Genomic DNA, 19,972 nt, shown 5'->3' on the forward strand with positions numbered 1-19,972 from the left:
TAACTACATTAGCTGCTACTGCTTGGCCTCTATTTGATATTGGTCTCTGGACCATTGTTTGTGGTAAATGTCTTTCATCAATATGAGAGATTAGTATCATTGCGAAATAGAAACGGTCTATACACTGATAGTGTAATTCAATCAAAGAGTAAATACCATGACACAATCATTCATACTCAGCAGAAACCTTGGTAAAGCGAGAGAGAAAAATAACTCGTAGTGCTGTGAAACATTTCCTGGAATACTGATTATGAACAGATACAAAAAAAGCTATGATATGTTACAGTAATCACTTGAATTCAATCAATCTATATTATTTCTCATGCTTTCTTACTTTTCTAATTTTCTATTGCTGAACTGTGCACACACATCCTTTATTTTTTTAAAGAAGAGAAGAAAACACACACATATAAATGCTTTAGAAAAAACTAGGACAACGCACTACATAAAACAAACAAAAATCAGTAGACCTAATAGCATGAACATATCCAAAGCATTGGGCAAATCTCCAAAGAATTCAAAGAAATGATCATGTGGAAAAGTTAAAAGCTTTTATTAATTGACAAACATTATATATATATTTTTTTTAACCTTTACTTTAATACAAATTCTTATATTCAATGACGGCCTAGGAACAGTGAGGAACAGTGAGTTACCTGCCTGTTCAGGGGTAGAACGACAAGACTTGTACCTTGTCAGCTCGGGGATTTGAACTTGCAACCTTCCGGTTACTAGTCCAACGCTCTAACCACTAGGCTACCTTGCCGCCCCGTAGCATAGGGCCCTAGGCATATAGGACAGTCAGCAATATCCTAAAAAGAATATAGGGGTAAGGGTATGCTAGAGCGGAATGTTGTCCTATATTGCAAAATTAAAACAGCAGAGCATACCTGGTTCTGGAAGACTTCTGCAGCCATGAGAATAATTTAGCTTTTTACATGAAGCTGACATATTTTGGGGACGTAGTTCTGGAAGACTTCTGCAGTAGTTGGTCCCATCTGGTTGCATGCAAATGCACATATAACTTTTCTGCAAGCCCGTATGTTCTGAAGGAATGTAAGAGCCAGACAAATCACATCATGCATTTGTCCCCTCAGCTGAGCTGAACCTGAACCATAGGTACTTTTGAGGAGATGGAATTGTGTTAATGCCCCTTGTATACTTTACCCATACGTTGTCAATGGGCCGCACAGCCTATTCTGGGCTATTCTGAGGAAAATAGCAGGTTTCTCGACTCATAACCGGACTTCGAGAAGGGATTGCGTGACGATTTGTTTAGCAACCGTGCGACGCAACATAACAACATTAACGCGATTGGTCGACAGTCTGCTGGGTGGAGGCTTATACCTAATTCATTGTCCAATGCGATTCCGATCTCCTACTTTCTCGAACATCTCTGCCTGAAGCTGAGCTAAAGGTTGCAGACACATTCGATTAGACTTTCTTCCTGTCTCCGATTCAGGAATGTACATGTGAAAGAAACGACTCTGTGAAATGGCATCATGCGATACAATGTTGCAGTCCATGTAGGAGTCAAACAAGAACGACAAAGCAGCGGGGGAAAATCCTGTAATATCGCTTGTTTTGGATATCGCTAACTGGCTAGTTAACGACGTCGACCCAACAATAACACGGTATGTATCTAGCTAGCTTGTTAGTAACGCAATGTTCCTTGTGTTTTTCTTTGCGTTTCTTGTCAACTACACATGCATGTTTGTATTTATGTAACTATATTGTTCATTTAGCCTTCTATTAAGGGCATCTCTTTACGACAATACCGGGGGTTCTCAATCAGCTGATTTGTAGACGTTAACATTGTCATTGGGAATGAGGGTTTAGGAATCATATATATGTTTTTAAAGGAATGTTGTTTTTGTCCACTAGATAGACACAGCCGTTAGATAAGTGTCATACAAATTGGGATAAAGGGATAGGCTCCAGTGATCAAGCCAAACCTTTTGACAAACACGTTTAATGCTCTCGTGAGCACTCACTGTTCACGTTCCCTTCTTCCAGGAAGTTATATTCCTCACTGGTATCATTTTTTCCTCTGTGGCAACTTGTCTTACTGTCAACAAAAACCTCAGTAGACCGTGTGATTGATTTCTGAGCTGGTGTCAACACACACCATCAATGTAGATGTAAGCTAAAACGGTCTTGTGATCTCTAAATTGTGTGACTCGGCATGATGTGGAAATACTCTTATAGTCAGTCTCTCTTCTGTCAATGAATGTCACTATCACTAGAATATTGAACTGACAGCCCTTGATGTGTTTGTTTACTTAAATTATGTCAAATGCCACCTACATGGATATAAAGGGGGCTTGCAGAACTACAAGGAGCACATGTGCGCCTAAATTGGAAAATGTAGTCTCACACAAATACATTTAGGAGCACAAGGACAAATATTTGAGCTATTAAAGCGAGAATCATACATTTTTCTAGACGCACTGATGCTCCTAAATTAAAATTGAAAGTACAGCAAAATATTTATTTGCAAGTAAAATGGTCACACTGTAGAGCCCTGTAACAATGTGTTTTTCATGGGGTTGTTTGTTCAGCTTGTTGTCAGCATAACCACCGGAGATATCTTATGTGTATGTCACAGCGTGTCATGTGGGAGTAACTCTCATCCCTGGAGGCAAGATGTTAGCCACACAGACCCCAGATACAGGGCCAGAGGCAAAAGACGTCAAGCAGGTAGGCTAAACCTTTTTTACTGTAAATGGCCCACCCAATCCCATAAACCACTTCCATGTGACTCTGAAAAGGTGATCAGATCTCTCTCACAGATACTGTTTTAGTGACACATTGACCCTGTCTATGCCTGACCAATCTTAGTATTTTAACAATAAGCCTAAGTGAATATTTATTGCTTAGCCTAATGTTTATTTCTTACTGGGATGCCCTGATTTCCAGTTCTTAGTCATTGAAGTCCAGGTTACTATGTCAAACACCTTAGCCTATATGACATGGCATAGTTATTCACGTAAGTGACCGTGTGGACAAGTAGCTGGGGTCGCGTTAGAATTCAAAAATGTGCATTTTCAAAATGCGGACCATCAAAACATCTGTGTTTAAACCAGTTCACCAGCGTTTTATATTGAAAGAAAACAGTGTTTTTTTGCGTCAATAGAGTGATCAGGGGCAGGTTTTCTTCGCAGAAAATACAATTTTGGGCAAAAACAATGCATGGCCAGATCTTTAGAATGTTTATCATAGAAAAATGCAGCCAGCTACATTTCTTAATGTTTTGCTTGAAGTTAATCTTGCATTTTACTGGAGAAAAGTAGGCTACGTGGAGAAAGTACAGGAGAAAAGTAGCTACGCATCAGTCAGAGCCCTGTCTGCTGATAGAATGCCCGTTCATGAATTTACATCCAAGTGAAGTGCAACTGAAGCACAAAATTAGTCTGATGCACAGCAGAAATTACAATCAGAAGCATTGTAGATCTGCGTTTATAAAACGCAACAAGATATTTCTTATGTGTTTTTTTAAATCTTTTTTTTTGCGTGAAAAAAGACTTCTGCTTTAATGCAGCCTATTGATGTCGTGGCGTTTTTATGTCACAGTTTGATTGCACTACTTTATAACAGACGGTTTAAACTAAGTGAATAAAATCAATATCTGAAACCTATTTTTAGGTCTGTTTCAGTGGTGTAGGCTATCTTTGCTGTTCTAGTAATAGCCTGCAAAACGCACCATTATAGGATGCAAAATGTCTCATACCACCTTTGTTTCTGTATTTTTAAAGTTATACATCTTGAAAACTTGATTGCTGACATGCTAAACAATTTGGGTCTATCAATAATGGGCTAATGAATCAAATACTAAAAGATAGTTCTTGGGTGGAGTTTTCCTTTAACTGAACTCTGTTGATGTTTGATTTAGGCTAGACGTTGTGCAATGTAGAATGTGGGATAAATATCATAGATAATCAATAATATGCTGTCATTTTCAAGTTTTACCGACAACGTCAATGAGGCAAAGGTTTGTTTTATCAATTCAAATTGTAGGCCAGTGTCCACTGTTCCTGTTTTCTGGGGAAAATAAAGATCAAAAGTGTTCCTATTTGTAGTCAGGTTGGTAGAACTTGTATGAGCAGCAGTTAAATAGGTTTACAATCTATTTTAGATGTCAAAGAGCCATTTTGACAAACATGTATTTGGTCAAGTGTTATTAGATGCCCAGAACACGCTTTGTCATGAATGACAAAACCCATTCCAGCCCAACAGTAGCTCATAAATAATCTGTTTTGTGTGTTATTGCATAAAATGTATTTTCTCTGGCCCTTTTGCCAGTGTCAGCTGACATCGGGCGACTTGTATGTGTGTCAGGGTATGTTTCATATTCACATGGCTAATGACCCTTCTTAAAGTGATGACACATCTTTTCTGCCATAATTTTGTTTCCAATATCTGGGGAAGTCCATTGGTAAATTGTGTCACTTCAAACAGTTGAAGACATTTGGAAATGTTTCATCTGTTGGGCTATCTGATTTAACCCAATCTTACAATTTCTTTAGTGGATTAAGGAGAAGTTGGCGTGGTCACTCAAGGCGTTGCAGAAGCGCTACGTGACAACCGATGTCGTGGTTACCAGCGAGGATGGTGACGCCAATCTGCTGTGCTGCGCACTGGAGGCCATCTTTATCCACGGCATCAAAAGCAAATATGTTCGCTCCGAGGTTGGGGGACGCGGCAGGAAAGGGGGGTCCCGGGGAGCCCTCCCCCAGCCTGTGTTCTGGAGCCTCCTCAAGACTGTCACTCACGGGTGGGTGGATGCCTGAAGCGGTACAATGAGAATCCCACTTCCCCTATAGATAGCCGTACAGGCGCCTCTAGTGCAGTGTCTCCACCCTCAATCGCTTTAGTGTGCTAGAGAAGTTGAAGTTCAGATAATGGGATGTTTATATCCTCTATTATGTTGCAATAAGTGTGCATAACAAATCACAGAATGTTATTCATTTACAGTAGTAAAGCAGAATGCTATTTATTTACAGTAGTTAAGCAGAATAATGTTTATTTACAGTGGTTAAGCAGAATGCTATTTATTTACACAAGTTAAGCAGAATGACAAAAGAAAATGTTTCAGATCAGATGGTGTAGCTTGTTTCAATATGTGTGGTGTATACTGTACATGAAACAATTCTCTGTAATGATAAATGATGTAATGCCTCCTCCTGGTGCCCTCAGTGACGTGATCACGGAGCTGGAGAAGCTGAGCTTCGTGGGTACGGACACGGGTCGCTGCCGGGCCTGGCTGCGGCTGGCCCTCAACCACGGCCTAATGGAGTGCTACCTGGCCTCCCTGTTCCGTGAGGGCTCCAAACTGCAGGCCCACTACCAGCCCTCCGCCCTGCTTCTGGACCCTGAGGAGCGTGAGGTGCTGCTCAGTTACATCCAGGGCCTGGCCTCCCTCACCTTCAACCTCTCTTACAAATCGGCCGTGCTCAACGAGTGGACCACCACCCCTCTGGCTCTGGCTGGCCTCTGCCCTGCCGCCCAGGCTGAAGCGCTCGACCTCCCCTTTCTCACCAAGCGCAAGGAATCCTATGATACGGTGTCACAGTCGTCCGGCGGGTCGGATACGGTTGAAGTGCAGCGTGGGGGGCCAGGGGTGCTGGGGAAGGGGATTGGGGGGGTCTCAGGGTTTAAGACCCCACTGAATTCGTCCAATTTGAGCCTGGACACCACAGGGTCGTCTCAGCTCTCCTCCAGTCTGAGCTCTGACAGTCTGCTTCAAGGCCACGACCCCAAGAGCCCAGACAAGGAGCCCTGGCCATGTGACCTGGAAATCTCCAACATGGAGAACAATGGCAATGCCAAGAAGCCTCTCAAAGAGTAAGTCATGTGTGAGTGTGGGTGTTGTTAGTGTACCTGTGCTACTAAATGAGGTCCTTGGAAGATCACCAAAGCAGTATAAGACATAGACCCAAATAATTTCTGCATTTAGCAAATGCTTTTATCCAAAGCAACTTGAGGTCAATGCCTGTAGGCGTACTCACGCAAGAATGAAACCCACCTCAATTATGGTGATGCAAGCAACGTGATTCGACTAACAATGTTTAAAGAAATGTATTAAATACTTAAAGGAACTGTCTAACATGTTGTCCCTTGTTTCATTTGGTGATTTCTGACGACCTCTGTCATCTCCTATTTTGTGTAACCATGCAGTGTTCTGGCAGACTTCAGGGAGAGTGCCCATTCCAGTCAGGACTCCATGCGCGAGGATTCATACGTGTCCACCCCAGGCGCAGACCACCTCTCTGAGAACACTGCCTTCAGTGGCTCCGACAGCGAGACCCAGGGACATGTCACACATCTCACTGGCCCCTCTAACCCTGCTTCACTGGGGTCAGACCAGGAGGAGCCGTCCACCAAGACCCACGCCCCCACCAACGTGTACTCGCACATTGAAGGGCCCTCCAGTCTCAGTGACTGTGTGGAGAGCACATCGACAACTCCTCACCTGCCTGCCACTGAGACGCCACAGGAGAAAAAAACAGAATATTCTGTTAAGAGCGCCTCGGAGCCTTCAGCCCACATGAACCTACACCGCACTACCAGCATGCTCAGTCGGACGGTGTCTACAGACTCAGTCACAGTAAATTTAATCTCTCTCTTATTCCCTCCCATCCCCCTGTCTGACTCACTCGTCATGTGATTTACCTTAAAGAGCGACTGCCTTTTAAAAGCAACAAATCCCTTTGAAAATGGCCTATGTGGCATCGATATGAGTCAGAAACAGTTATTATCGTGTCAAATTGACGACGAAGTGTAAGTATGATAATTTTGGTCATAAAGTCAGTCTAGCCTAAAACAGAGTTTGTAGCATCCGTGCGTATAACAGGTAAGTTACCGTTTGGTTTTGATGATGTCCATTTGCCTTTAGCAATGGGGTGAACAGCTGCGGTGATGGCTCTCTATCCAAAAGCATAGACAGTGAGACAGACCTGCCCAGCAGCTCTGACTTTGTTTACTTGTTGCACATTTTTTAACTTAAGAAGTACTACACCAAACATACTTTAGTTAGGTGTATAATTGTGCAACGACAACATCTTCGACAAAAAGGTCTAAATTAGTTATCGATTTCTTGAGTTGTCTTCGATTCATTCTGGGGATTTTAAGGAAGTGAAATAGGCTTCCACGTCTACCGTGTCTCATCATTTTTCTAATGAGTAACAGAAAAAAACGTGCCAATCGGCGTGTTCAGTCGCTCTAAGTTATTTGAGTTCTCCTTGACCTTTGCCCTAGATAATGATATAATATAATGATATATTTTCCACTGTAGTCTAGGCTGCATTAGTAGAATTTATATTGTGCAAAGCTTTGCTAAATAGTAACGCATCTGTGGGCTTATATGGTTAAAAGCTGAAACAACAATTATTTCCAGATTTGCTAAATGAGCAACCGATCACCACTAAGACCCATTTACCCTTTCTTAGCATTCCCACTCCTGGATCTCTGAGGATGACATCTATAAGCCACACCTTGAGGAACTGGCTGACACCGATGAGTCTTTGCTAGGGTCTGGCCCAGTTTGTGTGAACGGATTTACCTCTCCCCCTCTAGAGCCCGAGACCCCCCAGTCACCCCCCAGCGTGGTCCACCGCAGGCAGATAGGTAAGCTCCCAAAACCAGGGACACCAACTCTTCTAGCACTTCTTGAACACAGAATACCTTGTGATGCAGTCTGTTGTAACCACCATACGAATGGCCTTGGTCATGAGGTGACAGTATGCCAAAGGATTGTTCCTAGTTTTCAGCACATGTTGTTCTGGTCTTTGTCACACTTTAGTTCAAGGAAATTAAGATGAACCAAAGACTTGTTTGTTCAATGGCAGGGTTTGTGAGTCATTGGACAGTCCACAACTTCCATAATTTACCCTTTGCTAAGCCTCACACACCCTTGCTTCCTGTTGCAACCTCGGCCAAAATATTCCCAGGAAGCTCCATTCCTCATTCAGAAAACCCTACACAATGATCTCAAACTGTGTTTTTAATACATAATCAAATTCAACACAGACAACCCCTTGCTAATCAGGAGACTGTGGAGTATGTTATGGTGGACTGTCATGACAATTGCTTCACAGGAACCTGGTACAAGTTAGTTTGTTGTGTGGCTAGTTAGCCACTGAATGGCTCTGAATGTCAAGCAGATAAAGCTACTACTAACCACTCTTGGAGCTAACTAGTTCCCTCAAGTCATATCCTGATGTCAACAACAGATGATGTTGTAGTTCTATTCATAATATAGCTAACTTAACTTGCTAACATACTGTACATTTCAAGAAAACAAGTTATATTAACTGGCTAGTTAGCCACGTTTGGTGGTCAATGAGACAGAGCTAGCTAACTGGCTGAGCTAGCAAACAATGTAACAAAAGTACAATTTTGGATTAGAAAAATACTCCAACAGGCTCTACATTTCAGGTACCCCTGGTGCACTGTTATTAAGCCATTTATACAATTTATCTTCCTTTTCATGAAAACTCCGTTTTGCCATAGCTTTCAGTGGCTTTAATGCGTTTGACACGTGAGCTTGTCCGGTGTGTCCATTGGAGCACTGCGATTGGTTGCTCAAAATTATGGGGTGGGGCTTAGCGAAGGGTCAATTGTGAAACAACTATCTAGGCTCAAACCAGGAAGAACTTTTTAGGTCTACCAGTAATGTTCATGAATTCTCTTACCTTTTTGGTATAAGATCGTGTTTCCTCGTTTTTGCTGACAACTTCACAGAATTATTGGTACTTCCTCCTTATGGTATGTTTGAACCTCAGAGTTGAATATCATTTTTGCCCGGTGGTTTCATGATCAGATAAAACCTGTTATACCGGTTTAGTGTCATTAAAAAATAATGTTTTTTTGATGGCATGCAAATTTTTATCTGGACAGAAATTAGACCCACGCACTTTAGAGATCTGTTGGGCAGTTTTTCTATCGCATCCTTGAGTTGATTTAACTCGTTCTTTCGCTCCCTCTTCTCTTTCACTCTTTCTCTCTGTTCTTCAGGCCTCTCCAACCCTTTCCGCGGACTACTGAAGCTGGGACACCTGGAGCGGCGGGGCACGGTAGGCATGTGGCGCGACTACTACTGCGAGCTCTCGCCCTTCGAGTTCCGCCTCTACCTGAATGCAGAGGAGCGCACCTGCTGCGACAATTGCTCCCTGCTGCGTTGCGAGGATGCCTGCGTCACCTCGGCCGAGGGCCGCTTCGACCTTGCCTTCCCCGGGAAAAGGCTCCTTATGCGGGCGGCCAACTGCGATGAGGCCGAGGACTGGGTGGACCGCATCACTGAAGCCGTCAACAAGTGCCGCCCGCTTCACCTCCTCGATGACCAGTGGGAGGTGCTGCAGCTCTCTGACAGCAGTGTAACCCCGGATGAGCCCCCAAAATCTTCCCCTTCATCCCCCTCCTCTGTACCCGCCAGTCCCGATCGAGGGGGGGCTGTGGTTGAGCAGGAGCAGCAGCAGCAGCTGGAGCTGGACTGGACGCGTCCCACAGACCCAGAGTCAGACGCCATTAAGGAAGCGGTGCTGTACTTCTGCCAGGACTCCGAGGCTCGCATCTGGACTCCTGTCGTCTTCTCCCTCTCCTTAGAGACTCTCAAGGGCTTCCGGATGCAAGACGGGCAGAAGGTGCTGCGCTGCTCCCACCCCATCGAGGGGATCCGGGATGTGGTCCCAGACGTTTCTATGGGTGGACCAGCCTTCTTTAGGGTTGTAACGGCCAGGGATACGCTCAAGCTGAGGGCCAAGAGCTCTGAGGAGGCACGGGCCTGGAGGGGCCTCATCAGGGGAGCCCTGGACTCCTACCTAGAGAGTGGAGAAGACTGGGAGCCTGAGAGCCCCGGGGTGGCCCCTGGGGCGGGAGGGAACACCCACAGACTGGTGCAGCATAGACTGAAGGGGGACGGGGTGCTGCTGGCCCATCTATGCACAGTGCCCACAGAGAAGGGGCTGGACCTTCAGGGCTTCAAGTGTGCAGGTAGCTCTAAATCTCATCAACCTACTAGTTGTTACAGGCAATACCACAGTAACAATGACACTGATACTCTCATTTTTCATTCAAACCAAATCCAAGGATTGTAAAAAATAACATTTTACAAAAATGTACATTTACTTGAAGAACAATGCATATGCAAGGTTTTGTTACAGAATGACGGCACGAACTGTCATTCTGTTACCAAACTTGCATCTGCACTGTTTTTCAAGTAAGTGTTTTTTGTTAAAAAAAATCTGTGGAAATTGCTAAAAGTGATAAGGGTAACTTAATAGAGCTGTATGGTTTGTTTAACTTTGCAATCAGAAGTATTTTTTAAAGTGACAAATCTTAGTCTGTGTCAATCTGATACCGTGGAATTGCCCTTAACCAGGCAACACATTAGCTTCCATTAAGTTACCCTTACCATGCCGTTAATGGGAGAGCCCGTGAATGTACAGTTGAGATTGGAGTCATTAAAATTCGTTTTTCAACCACTCCACAAATTTCTTGTTAACAAACTATAGTTTTGGCAAGTCGGTTAGGACATCTACTTTGTGCATGACACAAGTCATTTTTCCAACAATTGTTTACAGACAGATTATTTCACTTATAATTCACTGTATCACAATTCCAGTGGGTCAGAAGTTTACATACACTAAGTTGACTGTGACTTTAAACCGCTTGGAAAATTCCAGAAAAATTATGTCATGGCTTTAGAAGCTTCTGATAGGCTAATTGACATAATTTGAGTCAATTGGAGGTGTACCCTTGGATGTATTTCAAGGCCTACCCACAACCTCAGTGCCTCTTTGCTTGACATCATGGGAAAATCAAACAAAATCAGCCAAGACCTCAAAAAAAAAATGTAGACCTCCACAAGTCTGGTTCATCCTTGGGAACAATTTCCAAACACCTGAAGGTACCACTTTCATCTGTACAAACAATAGTACGCAAGTATAAACACCATGGGACCATGCAGCCGTCATACCGCTCAGGAAGGAGACGCGTTCCGTCTCCTAAAGATGAACGTACTTTGGTGCGAAAAGTGCAAATCAGTCCCAGAACAACCGAAAAGGACCTTGTGAAGATGCTGGAGGAAACGAGTACAAAGGTATCTATATCCACAGTAAAACAAGTCCTATATCGACATAACCTGAAAGGCCACTCAGCAAGGAAGAAGCCACTGCTCCAAAACCGCCATAAAAAAGCCAGACTACGGTTTGCAGCTGCACATGGGGACAAAGATTGTACTTTTGGGAGAAATGTCCTCTGGTCTGATGAAACAAAAATAGAAATATTTGGCCATAATGACCACTGTTATGTTTGGAGGAAGAAGGGGGAGGCTTGCAAGCCGAAGAACACCATCTCAACCGTGAAGCATTGGGGGTGGCAGCATCATGCTGTGGGGGTGCTTTGCTGCAGGAGGGACTGGTGCACTTCACAAAATAGAGTGCATCATGGGGTAGGAAAATTGTGGTTATATTGAAGCATCATCTCAAGACATCAGTCAGGAAGTTAAAGCTTGGTCGCAAATGGGTCTTTCAAATGGACAATGACCCCAAGCATAATTCCAAAGTTGTGGCAAAATGGCTTAAGGACAAAAAATTCAAGGTATTGGAGTGGCCATCACAAAGCCCTGACCTCAATCCTATAGAAAATTTGTGGGCAGAACTGAAAAAGTGTGTGCGAGCAAGGAGGCCTACAAGCCTGACTCAGTTACACCGGCTCTGTCAGGAGGAATGGGCCAAAATTCACCAACTTATTGTGGGAAGCTTGTGGAAGGCTACCCAAAACATTTGACCCAAGTTAAACAATTTAAAGGCAATGCTACCAAATACTAATTGAGTGTATGTAAACTTCTGACCCACTGGGAATGTGATGAGAGAAACAAAAGCTGAAATAAATCATTCTCTCTACTATTATTCTGACATTTCACATTCTTAAAATAAAGTGGTGATCCTAACTGACCTAAAACAGGGATTAAATGTCAGGAATTGTGAAAACCTGAGGTTAAATGTATTTGGCTAAGGTGTATGTAAACTTCCGACATCAACTTTATTTACGCCTTTCTTCTCTGCAGGTTGTCCAAAGGTGATAGGTGTCTCCCGAGGGAAAGCCAGACTGTGTGAGTTTTCAGGGCAGTACTACTGCGACGCTTGTCACCAGGGCGACACCATCGTCATACCCTCCCGCATGGTGCACAACTGGGACCTCGCACCTCGGGAGGTGAGTCTCAAGGGTCTATGGACCACACTCACACACAATATTTGTGCCAAAGTATATCCATGGTCAATAAAAAATAATTTTCCAACATAATCATACCTTAACTTCCTCCTTGCATAACTTTTTTTCTTTTACCTTTGACATGGAACTAAACCAGTACTGTTGTCCTTAATATTATTTGTGTTTGTTGTTAAGATGCTCTTGTATGCATCCTTTGCCCTGGTTCTATAAATGTAGGTCTCCAGGCATGCCCTTAAGCTGCTGGCTCAGATTGAACATGAGCCCCTGCTCAACCTTGACCTTTTGAACCCTGACCTGTGGGAGCATGCCGAGGCCATGGCCCAGGCACAGAGCCTCAGACAGAGGCTGCGTCTCCTAGGAGACTACCTGCTCACCTGCCGCAGCGGAGCATGCAAGAACATCCAGACCAGGTGTGTGTGTGTGTGTGTGTGTGATCCACTTTTGTATGTTTGTCTTTTTTGTTTAAAGCTGCAATATGTAACTTTTTGGGTGACCTGTCCAAATTCACATAGATATGTGTGTTATAGAACTGTCATTATTATTGAAAGCAAGTCTAAGAAGTGATAGATATGTTCTATGTGCGCTATTTCTATGCCTCCCTTAAGTTGTGTTTTTGCACCTTTTGCTTTCGGTTTTGAACACCAGCTGAAAATAAAATAGTTTGGGTTATGGAAAATATATTTCACAGTGGTTTAGATGGTACAACGATTCTTTAAACTATGCTGGCTTGTTTTGTCACAAACTGAAATTAAGCAAACTATTTGAATTTTAGTAACCAGGAAATACTTTAAGCATTGCAGAATGAAAGTTTATCAAAGTGAGCTGGTTAACATATTGATCCTACTTCCTGAGAACTCGGGTCATCTAGGTCATTCTTCAGGTGATCTGGACTTGGGCCAAACGTCAATAGATTAATGATTTCCACATACCAGTAAACCTTTATTGTGTAACTATTGTGTTATTTTTCTCTCAAGACTGGGTCCAAGGACATACTTATTGGAATCAAGCCATCTCTACAGTGTCATGGACTTACGACAGGTATCAATACAGTCATTACTTAATTATCCCTGTTAGTCAATTCACTTTTAAATGAAATAATGGACATTATTTACCTGCAAAACTACACCACCAGAAACCAAATAGATGTAGGTAAAAAGTTTGAATTTGCTTTTTCTCTCTGTGTGTGTGTGTGTGTGTGTGTGTGTGTGTGTGTGTGTGTGTGTGTGTTCAGATAGCGGAGGGAATGTATGTGGCCTACCTGAACACTTTGATCCAGTTTGCCTCCAACCACGTCCACCACTGTGACCTTTGCACCCAGAGGGGCTTCATCTGCCAGATCTGTCACACCAGTGACATCATCTTCCCCTTCCAGTTTGACACCACCACCAGGTAGGGCCCTGGCCATTTATCACTTCAATACACTGAAATGTGATCACTCACTGAACCTACTCCCCCCTCACATACTCTCCCTCTGTCTCCCACACAGGTGTAAAGAGTGTAAGGCCGTGTCTCATATAACCTGCAAGGCCAAGTCGCCTTCCTGTCCACGATGCCTGCGTCTTCAGAGGTACCTCGAGAGAGATATGCAGGACTAACCGGCAACCCTGCAGGAATGGTCTTTGTGACCCAGTGGGCTTCCCATAGCTGCAGAGACCTATGAAATGACAAATGACAAGAACAGACATTGACATCCTGCTTCTAGTTTCTTTTTTTCTACATTAATTAACCTCAAGTGCAATTAGGAAGTGCGACTGTATGGACCGACCACAGACCAAACATGATCAACCGAACTGGATAGTGGTCGAGCCAGGAGCTATTCGTCAACGTGCACTAACATGGAGAGGTTTCTGCTATTGACATGATTGACAAGGTGAAGCAAGCTGATATGTTCTTACCTCTCTGAACTAGCTCTACGTCATGAGTGTCCAAGCCAAGGAATCATCTGAACAATATAATCCAGTAAAGGATGATGCCAAGAATCTCCTTGATGCAATTTCTATGACATTTATACATTGATGTTGTTATTATTTGGGGGGGCTTGTGGTGTTTTGTTACCTAGTTATTTCATGTTTACAGGAAACACTCGGTGTAAATTTGTACAGGACTTTCTGGGAAGCTCAAAGGAGCAAGTCACTCATATAAATATTAAACTGCTTCCAGTTCCACAAGACGGGATACATGTACACGCCTGGGGGAAAAAACTGCACTTGAAAGCGTTCTCAAACTTAGATTGTGCCTTCATTTAGATTTTTTACTTTTACACTCAAAAACATAATGTTCCATTGATTGTAGAATTGTGCATCATGCAACATCACTGAAGTTAAAAAACGGGCGATTTTAGATACTGTAGGGTCAGGGCATAGATTGTCATTATTGAATGTTAGTTGCCAAATGTCAACATTTGTGAGTACTTGCATCTTGATACAAATCCATTAATTCAGAATGGGAATTTCTTAATTAATTTCTTGATGTTATCACCATCTGATAAGTCCTGACCACATAAAGAAACATTATGCTGCCCAAGTTATAATAGCTAGTCATTAATTAGATGCATTGGGTTAGGATTTATGCTCCACTTTACCCTGGAACCCTTTTGCTGCAAAATATCAGTCTAGTTCCAGGCTAACGTTGAAAAGAAGCTTTATAGTCTTGAGAAATTTGTTCCCCACCCATTGTGGTATCCTACCAGTATGATAAAGCCATATGAAATAACAGAATATTGATTAGCATAACAACAAATGCTAATGTTGCAGCAAAACCAAAAAGCAGCTTTGTAGAGTGAGTGTTGGTTCGTCAATGTTCTTGCTTCGTACCTGAACTTCTCAATGTTTCAGGATATTCTAAATCATTTTGCATACTTGCACCTTAACACGTTGGTATGACTGTTTATCCTGTAGTTATTTTTATTCAATAGTTTCAGCCAGTTGTCCTCCCAGAGAAATCATGATTCTTTCAAAGGGTATATGGCCTTTTTAATTATTTAATGTATAATTATGTGTGGGAATGCTTTTACCATTCAACCATTGTGAGAAGTTGTCATTATTTGAAATGTTAACTGAAGGAAATGGATGGCTTTCCTGATATCTGACGCCGAGATCATGTGAGACGATGTGTAAAGCAGAATTACGTACTGAAAGCAGAGCCCTGGAATTATGTTACGCTATGCCACTGGGCTCCAATGGTTACTCACGAGGTGCCAGAATATCATTACATCTCTTTTACCCATGTTTTTATGAGGTATATCAAGGTTTTATTAGTAGTTAGACTGACTTGTACACATTCACAGCTAAAAGCTGAATTGCAGTATACAGGCAAAAAAAGAAAGAAGATAAAAGTTGAAGCAAAAGATATGGCATGAAGTCTCTAGTCTTGACAGCTTCCGATGGGGACTGCTCTTGGTGTGAAGGTCTCTATTCGTGTGGTCATTTTATAAATGCTCATTATTATATTATGACGAACAAAAGAATAAAGACTAGTTATCATTTGCATTGTAGTTCCATTGAATCATTCACATTTTCCAAAATAGTTTGTGTAAAAAGTATGTACTGTTGGACTACCAGTGGTGTAAAGTACTTAAGAAAAATACTTTAAAGTACTACTTAAGTTGTTTTTTTGGGTGTCTGTACTTTACTTGACTATTTTACTTCACTACAATGCTAAAGAAAATAATGTACTTTTTACTCCATACATTTTCCCTGACACCCAAAAGTATCAGTTACAGTTGAAGATGGAAGTTTACATGCACCTTAGTCAACTACATTTAAACTCAGGTTTTTACAATTCCTGACATTTAGTCCAGGTAAAAAATTCCCTGTCTTAGGTCAGTTAGAATCACCACCTTATTTTAAGAATGTGAAATGTCAGAATAATAGTAGAATGATTTATTTCAGCTTTTATTTCTTTCATCACATTCCCAGTGGGTCAGAAGTTTACACTCAATTAGTATTTGGTAGCATTGCCTGTAAATTGTTTAACATGGGTCAAACGTTTTGGGTAGCCTTCCACAAGCTTCCCACAATAAGTTGGGTGAATTTTGGCCCATTCCTCCTGACAGACCTGGTGTAACTGAGTCAGGTTTGTTGGCCTCCTTGCTCGCACACGCTTTTTCAGTTCTGCCCACAAATGTTCTACAGGATTGAGGTCAGGGCTTTGTGATGGCCACTCCAATACCTTGAATTTTTTGTCCTTAAGCCATTTTACCACAACTTTGGAAGTATGCTTGGGGTCATTGTCCATTTGGAAGACCCATTTGCGACCAAGCTTTTACATCCTGACTGATGTCTTGAGATGTTGCTTCAATATAACCACAATTTTCCTACCCTCATGATGCCATCTATTTTGTGACGTGCACCAGTCGCTCCTGCAGTAAAGCACCCCCACAACATGATGCTGCCACCTCCGTGCTTCACGGTTGGGATGGTGTTCTTCGGCTTGCAAGCCTCCCCCTTTTTCCTCCAAACATAACGATGGTCATTATGGCCAAACAGTTCTATTCTTTTCACATTTCTCCAAAAAGTACAATCTTTGTCCCTGTGTGCAGTTGCAAACCATAGTCTGGCTTTTTTTATGGCGGTTTTGGAGCAGTGGCTTCTTCCTTGCTGAGCGGCCTTTCAGGTTATGTCAATATAGGACTCGTTTTACTGTGGATATAGACACTTCTGTACCAGTTTCCTTCAGCATCTTCACAAGCTCCTTTGCTCTTATTCTGGGATTGATTTGCACTTTTCGCACCAAAGTACGTTCATCTCTAGGAGACAAAACGTGTCTCCGTCCTGAGCGGTATGATGGCTGCATGGTCTCATGGTGTTTATACTTGCGTACTATTGTTTGTACAGATGAACGTGGTACCTTCAGGCGTTTGGAAATTGCTCCCAAGGATGAACCGGACTTGGGGAGGTCTACAATTTTCTTTCTGAGGTCTTGGCTGATTTCTTTTGATTTTCCCATGATGTCAGGCAAAGAGGCACTGAGTTTGAAGGTAGGCCTTGAAATACATCCACAGGTACACCTCCAATTGACTCAAATGATGTCAATTAGCCTATCAGAAGCTTCTTAAGCCATGACATAATTTTCTGGAATTTTCCAAGCTGTTTAAAGGCACAGTCAACTTAGTGTATGTAAACTTCTGACCCACTGGAATTGTGATACAGTGAATTATAAGTGCAATAATCTGTCTGTAAACAATTGTTGGAAAAATTACTTGTATCATGCACAAAGTAGATGTTCTAACCGATTTGCCAAAACTACAGAAAAACTAGTTTAAATGACTCCAACCTAATTGTATGTAAACTTCCAACTGTACATGACGAATGCTTAGCAGGACAGGAAAACGGTCCAAATCATGCACTTATCAAGAGAACACCTGGTCATCCCTACTGCCTCTGATCTGGCAAACTCACTAAACCTCATGCATCATTTGTAAATTATATTGGGGTGTTAGAGTGTGTACCCCTGGCTATCCGTAAGTTTTAAAAACAAGACAATGGTGCCGTCTGCTTTGCTTAATATAAGGAATTTGAAATGATTTCTACTTTTGATACGTAAGTATATTTTAGCAATTACATTTACTTTTGATACTTAAGTACATTTAGAACCAAATACTTTTAGACTTTTACTCAATTAGTATTTTACTGGGTGACTTTAACTTTCATTTGAGTAACTTTCTATTAAGCTATCTATGCATTTATTCAAGTATGACAATTGGGTACTTTTTCCATCACTGTATTATTTTAGAATTGTCATTGATTTCATCAGATTGAAGTAGCTTCCATTCAGCGACAAGAGCGTTAGTGATGTCAGGCACTGATGTTGGGCAATTTGGCCTTGTTCCAATTCATCCCTAAGGTGTTTGATGGGGTTGAGGTCAGGGCTCTGTGCAGGCCAGTCAAGTTCTTCCAAACCAATGTCAACAAACCATTTCTGTATGGACCTCATTTTGTGCACGGGCATTGTCATGATGAAATAGGAAAGGGGCCTTCCCCAAACTGTTGCCACAAAATTGGAAGCACGGAATTGTCTAGAATGTCAAGATTTCCCTTCACTGAAACATGAAAAACAGCTCCAGATCATTATTTCTCAAACTTTACAGTTGGCACTATGCATTGGGGCAGGTAGCGTTCTCCTGGCATCCGCCAAACCCGGATTCGGCCGTCGGACTGCCAGACGATTTTTACATGCTATGCTCTTCAGCACTCGGCGATCCCGTTCTGTGAGCTTGTGTGACCTACCACTTCACGGCTGAGCCGTTCTTGCTCCGAGACGTTTCCACTTCACAATAACAGCACTTACAGTTTGACTGTGGCAGGGTTAAGAACTTGAACACGCTGTCATACACGTAAATCCAGAGCATCCCAAACATGCTCAATGGATGACATGTCTGGTGACTCTGCAGGCCTTGGTAGAACTGGGACATTTCTTTTTCTTCCAGTTATTGTGTACAGATCCTTGTGTTATGTGGCCGTGTACTATCATGCTGAAACATGAGGTGATGGCGGAAAATGAATGGCACGACAATGGGCCTCAGGATCTCGTCACGGTATCTCTGTGCATTTAAAATTGCCATTGATAAAATGCAATTGTGTTTGTTGTTCGTAGCTTATGCCTGCCCATACCATAACCCCACCGCCACCATGGGGCACTTTGTTCACAACGTTGACATCAGCAAATCTCTCACCCACACGACGCCATACACACCGTCTCCCTGTTCAGTTGAAACCTGGATTCATCCGAGAAGAGCACACTTCTCCAGCGTTCCAGTGAACATCGAAGGGGGTCAGTCGGTTACACCGCCTAACTGCAGTCAGGTCAAGACCCTGGTGAAGACGACTAGCACGCAGATGAGCTTCTCTGAGAACGTTTCTGCCAGTTCGATTGTGAAAACCCACAGTTTCATCAGCTGTCTGGATGGCTGGTCTTAGACGATCCCGCAGGTGAAGAACCCAGCTAGACCAGTTCAAAAGCTTAGCTAATAGTAATACAGATATCTTGCTAAAATATATAGCATACATCACGCATTTAGGTTTTCAATAGGCCTAGCCGATTTGTTTGTCTAATCCTTTCTCCTTCCATCTGTCTAGGCCCCTAGCTACTCACTGTCTGCTGCAGTGAATATTCGCCCTGCGCTGCTTGTGGTTCACCAGTAGAGGTGCCTGGACCAGAAAGACCCAGAGCCCTCACAGATTAGAGGGAAACAAGAGCTCAGTCAACAAGTCAGGACAAAAAGCAACTTCAAGAACTGCTGTCTGATATCTCCCCTTTCCATTCCATCCTGCTGTGGGAAACCAGTTGAAATCTCTCCGGGTTCAACCACTCTGACAGTAAACAACCACATTTGTCATCTCAATGATGTTCCAAGTTTTTTCTCAATTAATTGTATTACTATACTAATCATATTACATGTACAATATACATGTGGAAATAAAGAATGCACTTTAACCACAGGCTAAATCTTAACAAATGGAACACTAACATTAGCAGATCTGCAAAACACTGACAGGTTGCTTCCAGGTAGGAGATGGACAAAAAGTAATGTAGAAAAACAGTCTAATTTAGACACGTTTGTGTATCTCCAACATGTGCAAGTAAAGAACATGCACTAGATAGAAGATGACACCAGAAACAGTCAAGGAAGACATAGCCTTGTGTGTGTACTGTGAGTACAGCCTCTATTTATAGATCACTGATCAGAGAACTAAGATGCCTTTTTGCCACACAGGAAATGGTCATGTTTTCGTCCTCTTGG

General features: G+C 42.6%; 1 protein-coding gene across 1 annotated transcript; it reads left to right on the forward strand.

Annotated features, from left to right (window-relative positions):
* Positions 1–1,369: 1,369 nt before the first annotated feature.
* Positions 1,370–15,717, forward strand: LOC112223638 (pleckstrin homology domain-containing family M member 1). The gene is made up of 12 exons (XM_024386730.2): positions 1,370–1,634; positions 2,609–2,700; positions 4,527–4,774; positions 5,197–5,844; positions 6,178–6,607; positions 7,449–7,626; positions 9,016–9,990; positions 12,068–12,213; positions 12,448–12,641; positions 13,206–13,269; positions 13,463–13,620; positions 13,718–15,717. The coding sequence occupies exons 2-12, from the start codon at positions 2,647–2,649 to the stop codon at positions 13,824–13,826; spliced, it is 3,204 nt and encodes a 1,067-aa protein (XP_024242498.2). The 5' UTR covers positions 1,370–1,634; positions 2,609–2,646; the 3' UTR covers positions 13,827–15,717.
* The last annotated feature ends 4,255 nt before the right edge of the window (positions 15,718–19,972 follow it).

The sequence above is a fragment of the Oncorhynchus tshawytscha genome, linkage group LG24 (genome assembly GCF_018296145.1).
Source record: "Oncorhynchus tshawytscha isolate Ot180627B linkage group LG24, Otsh_v2.0, whole genome shotgun sequence".
NCBI classification, from domain to species: Eukaryota; Metazoa; Chordata; class Actinopteri; order Salmoniformes; family Salmonidae; genus Oncorhynchus; species Oncorhynchus tshawytscha.

Bases quoted from the DNA above. Each gene is read 5' to 3' on its own strand.
- LOC112223638 (XM_024386730.2), top strand. From the start codon at position 2,647: ATGTTAGCCACACAGACCCCAGATACAGGGCCAGAGGCAAAAGACGTC. The intron at 5,845-6,177 runs GTAAGTCATGTG...GTAACCATGCAG, and splicing joins GCCAAGAAGCCTCTCAAAGA to TGTTCTGGCAGACTTCAGGG. The intron at 9,991-12,067 runs GTAGCTCTAAAT...TCTTCTCTGCAG, and splicing joins TCAGGGCTTCAAGTGTGCAG to GTTGTCCAAAGGTGATAGGT.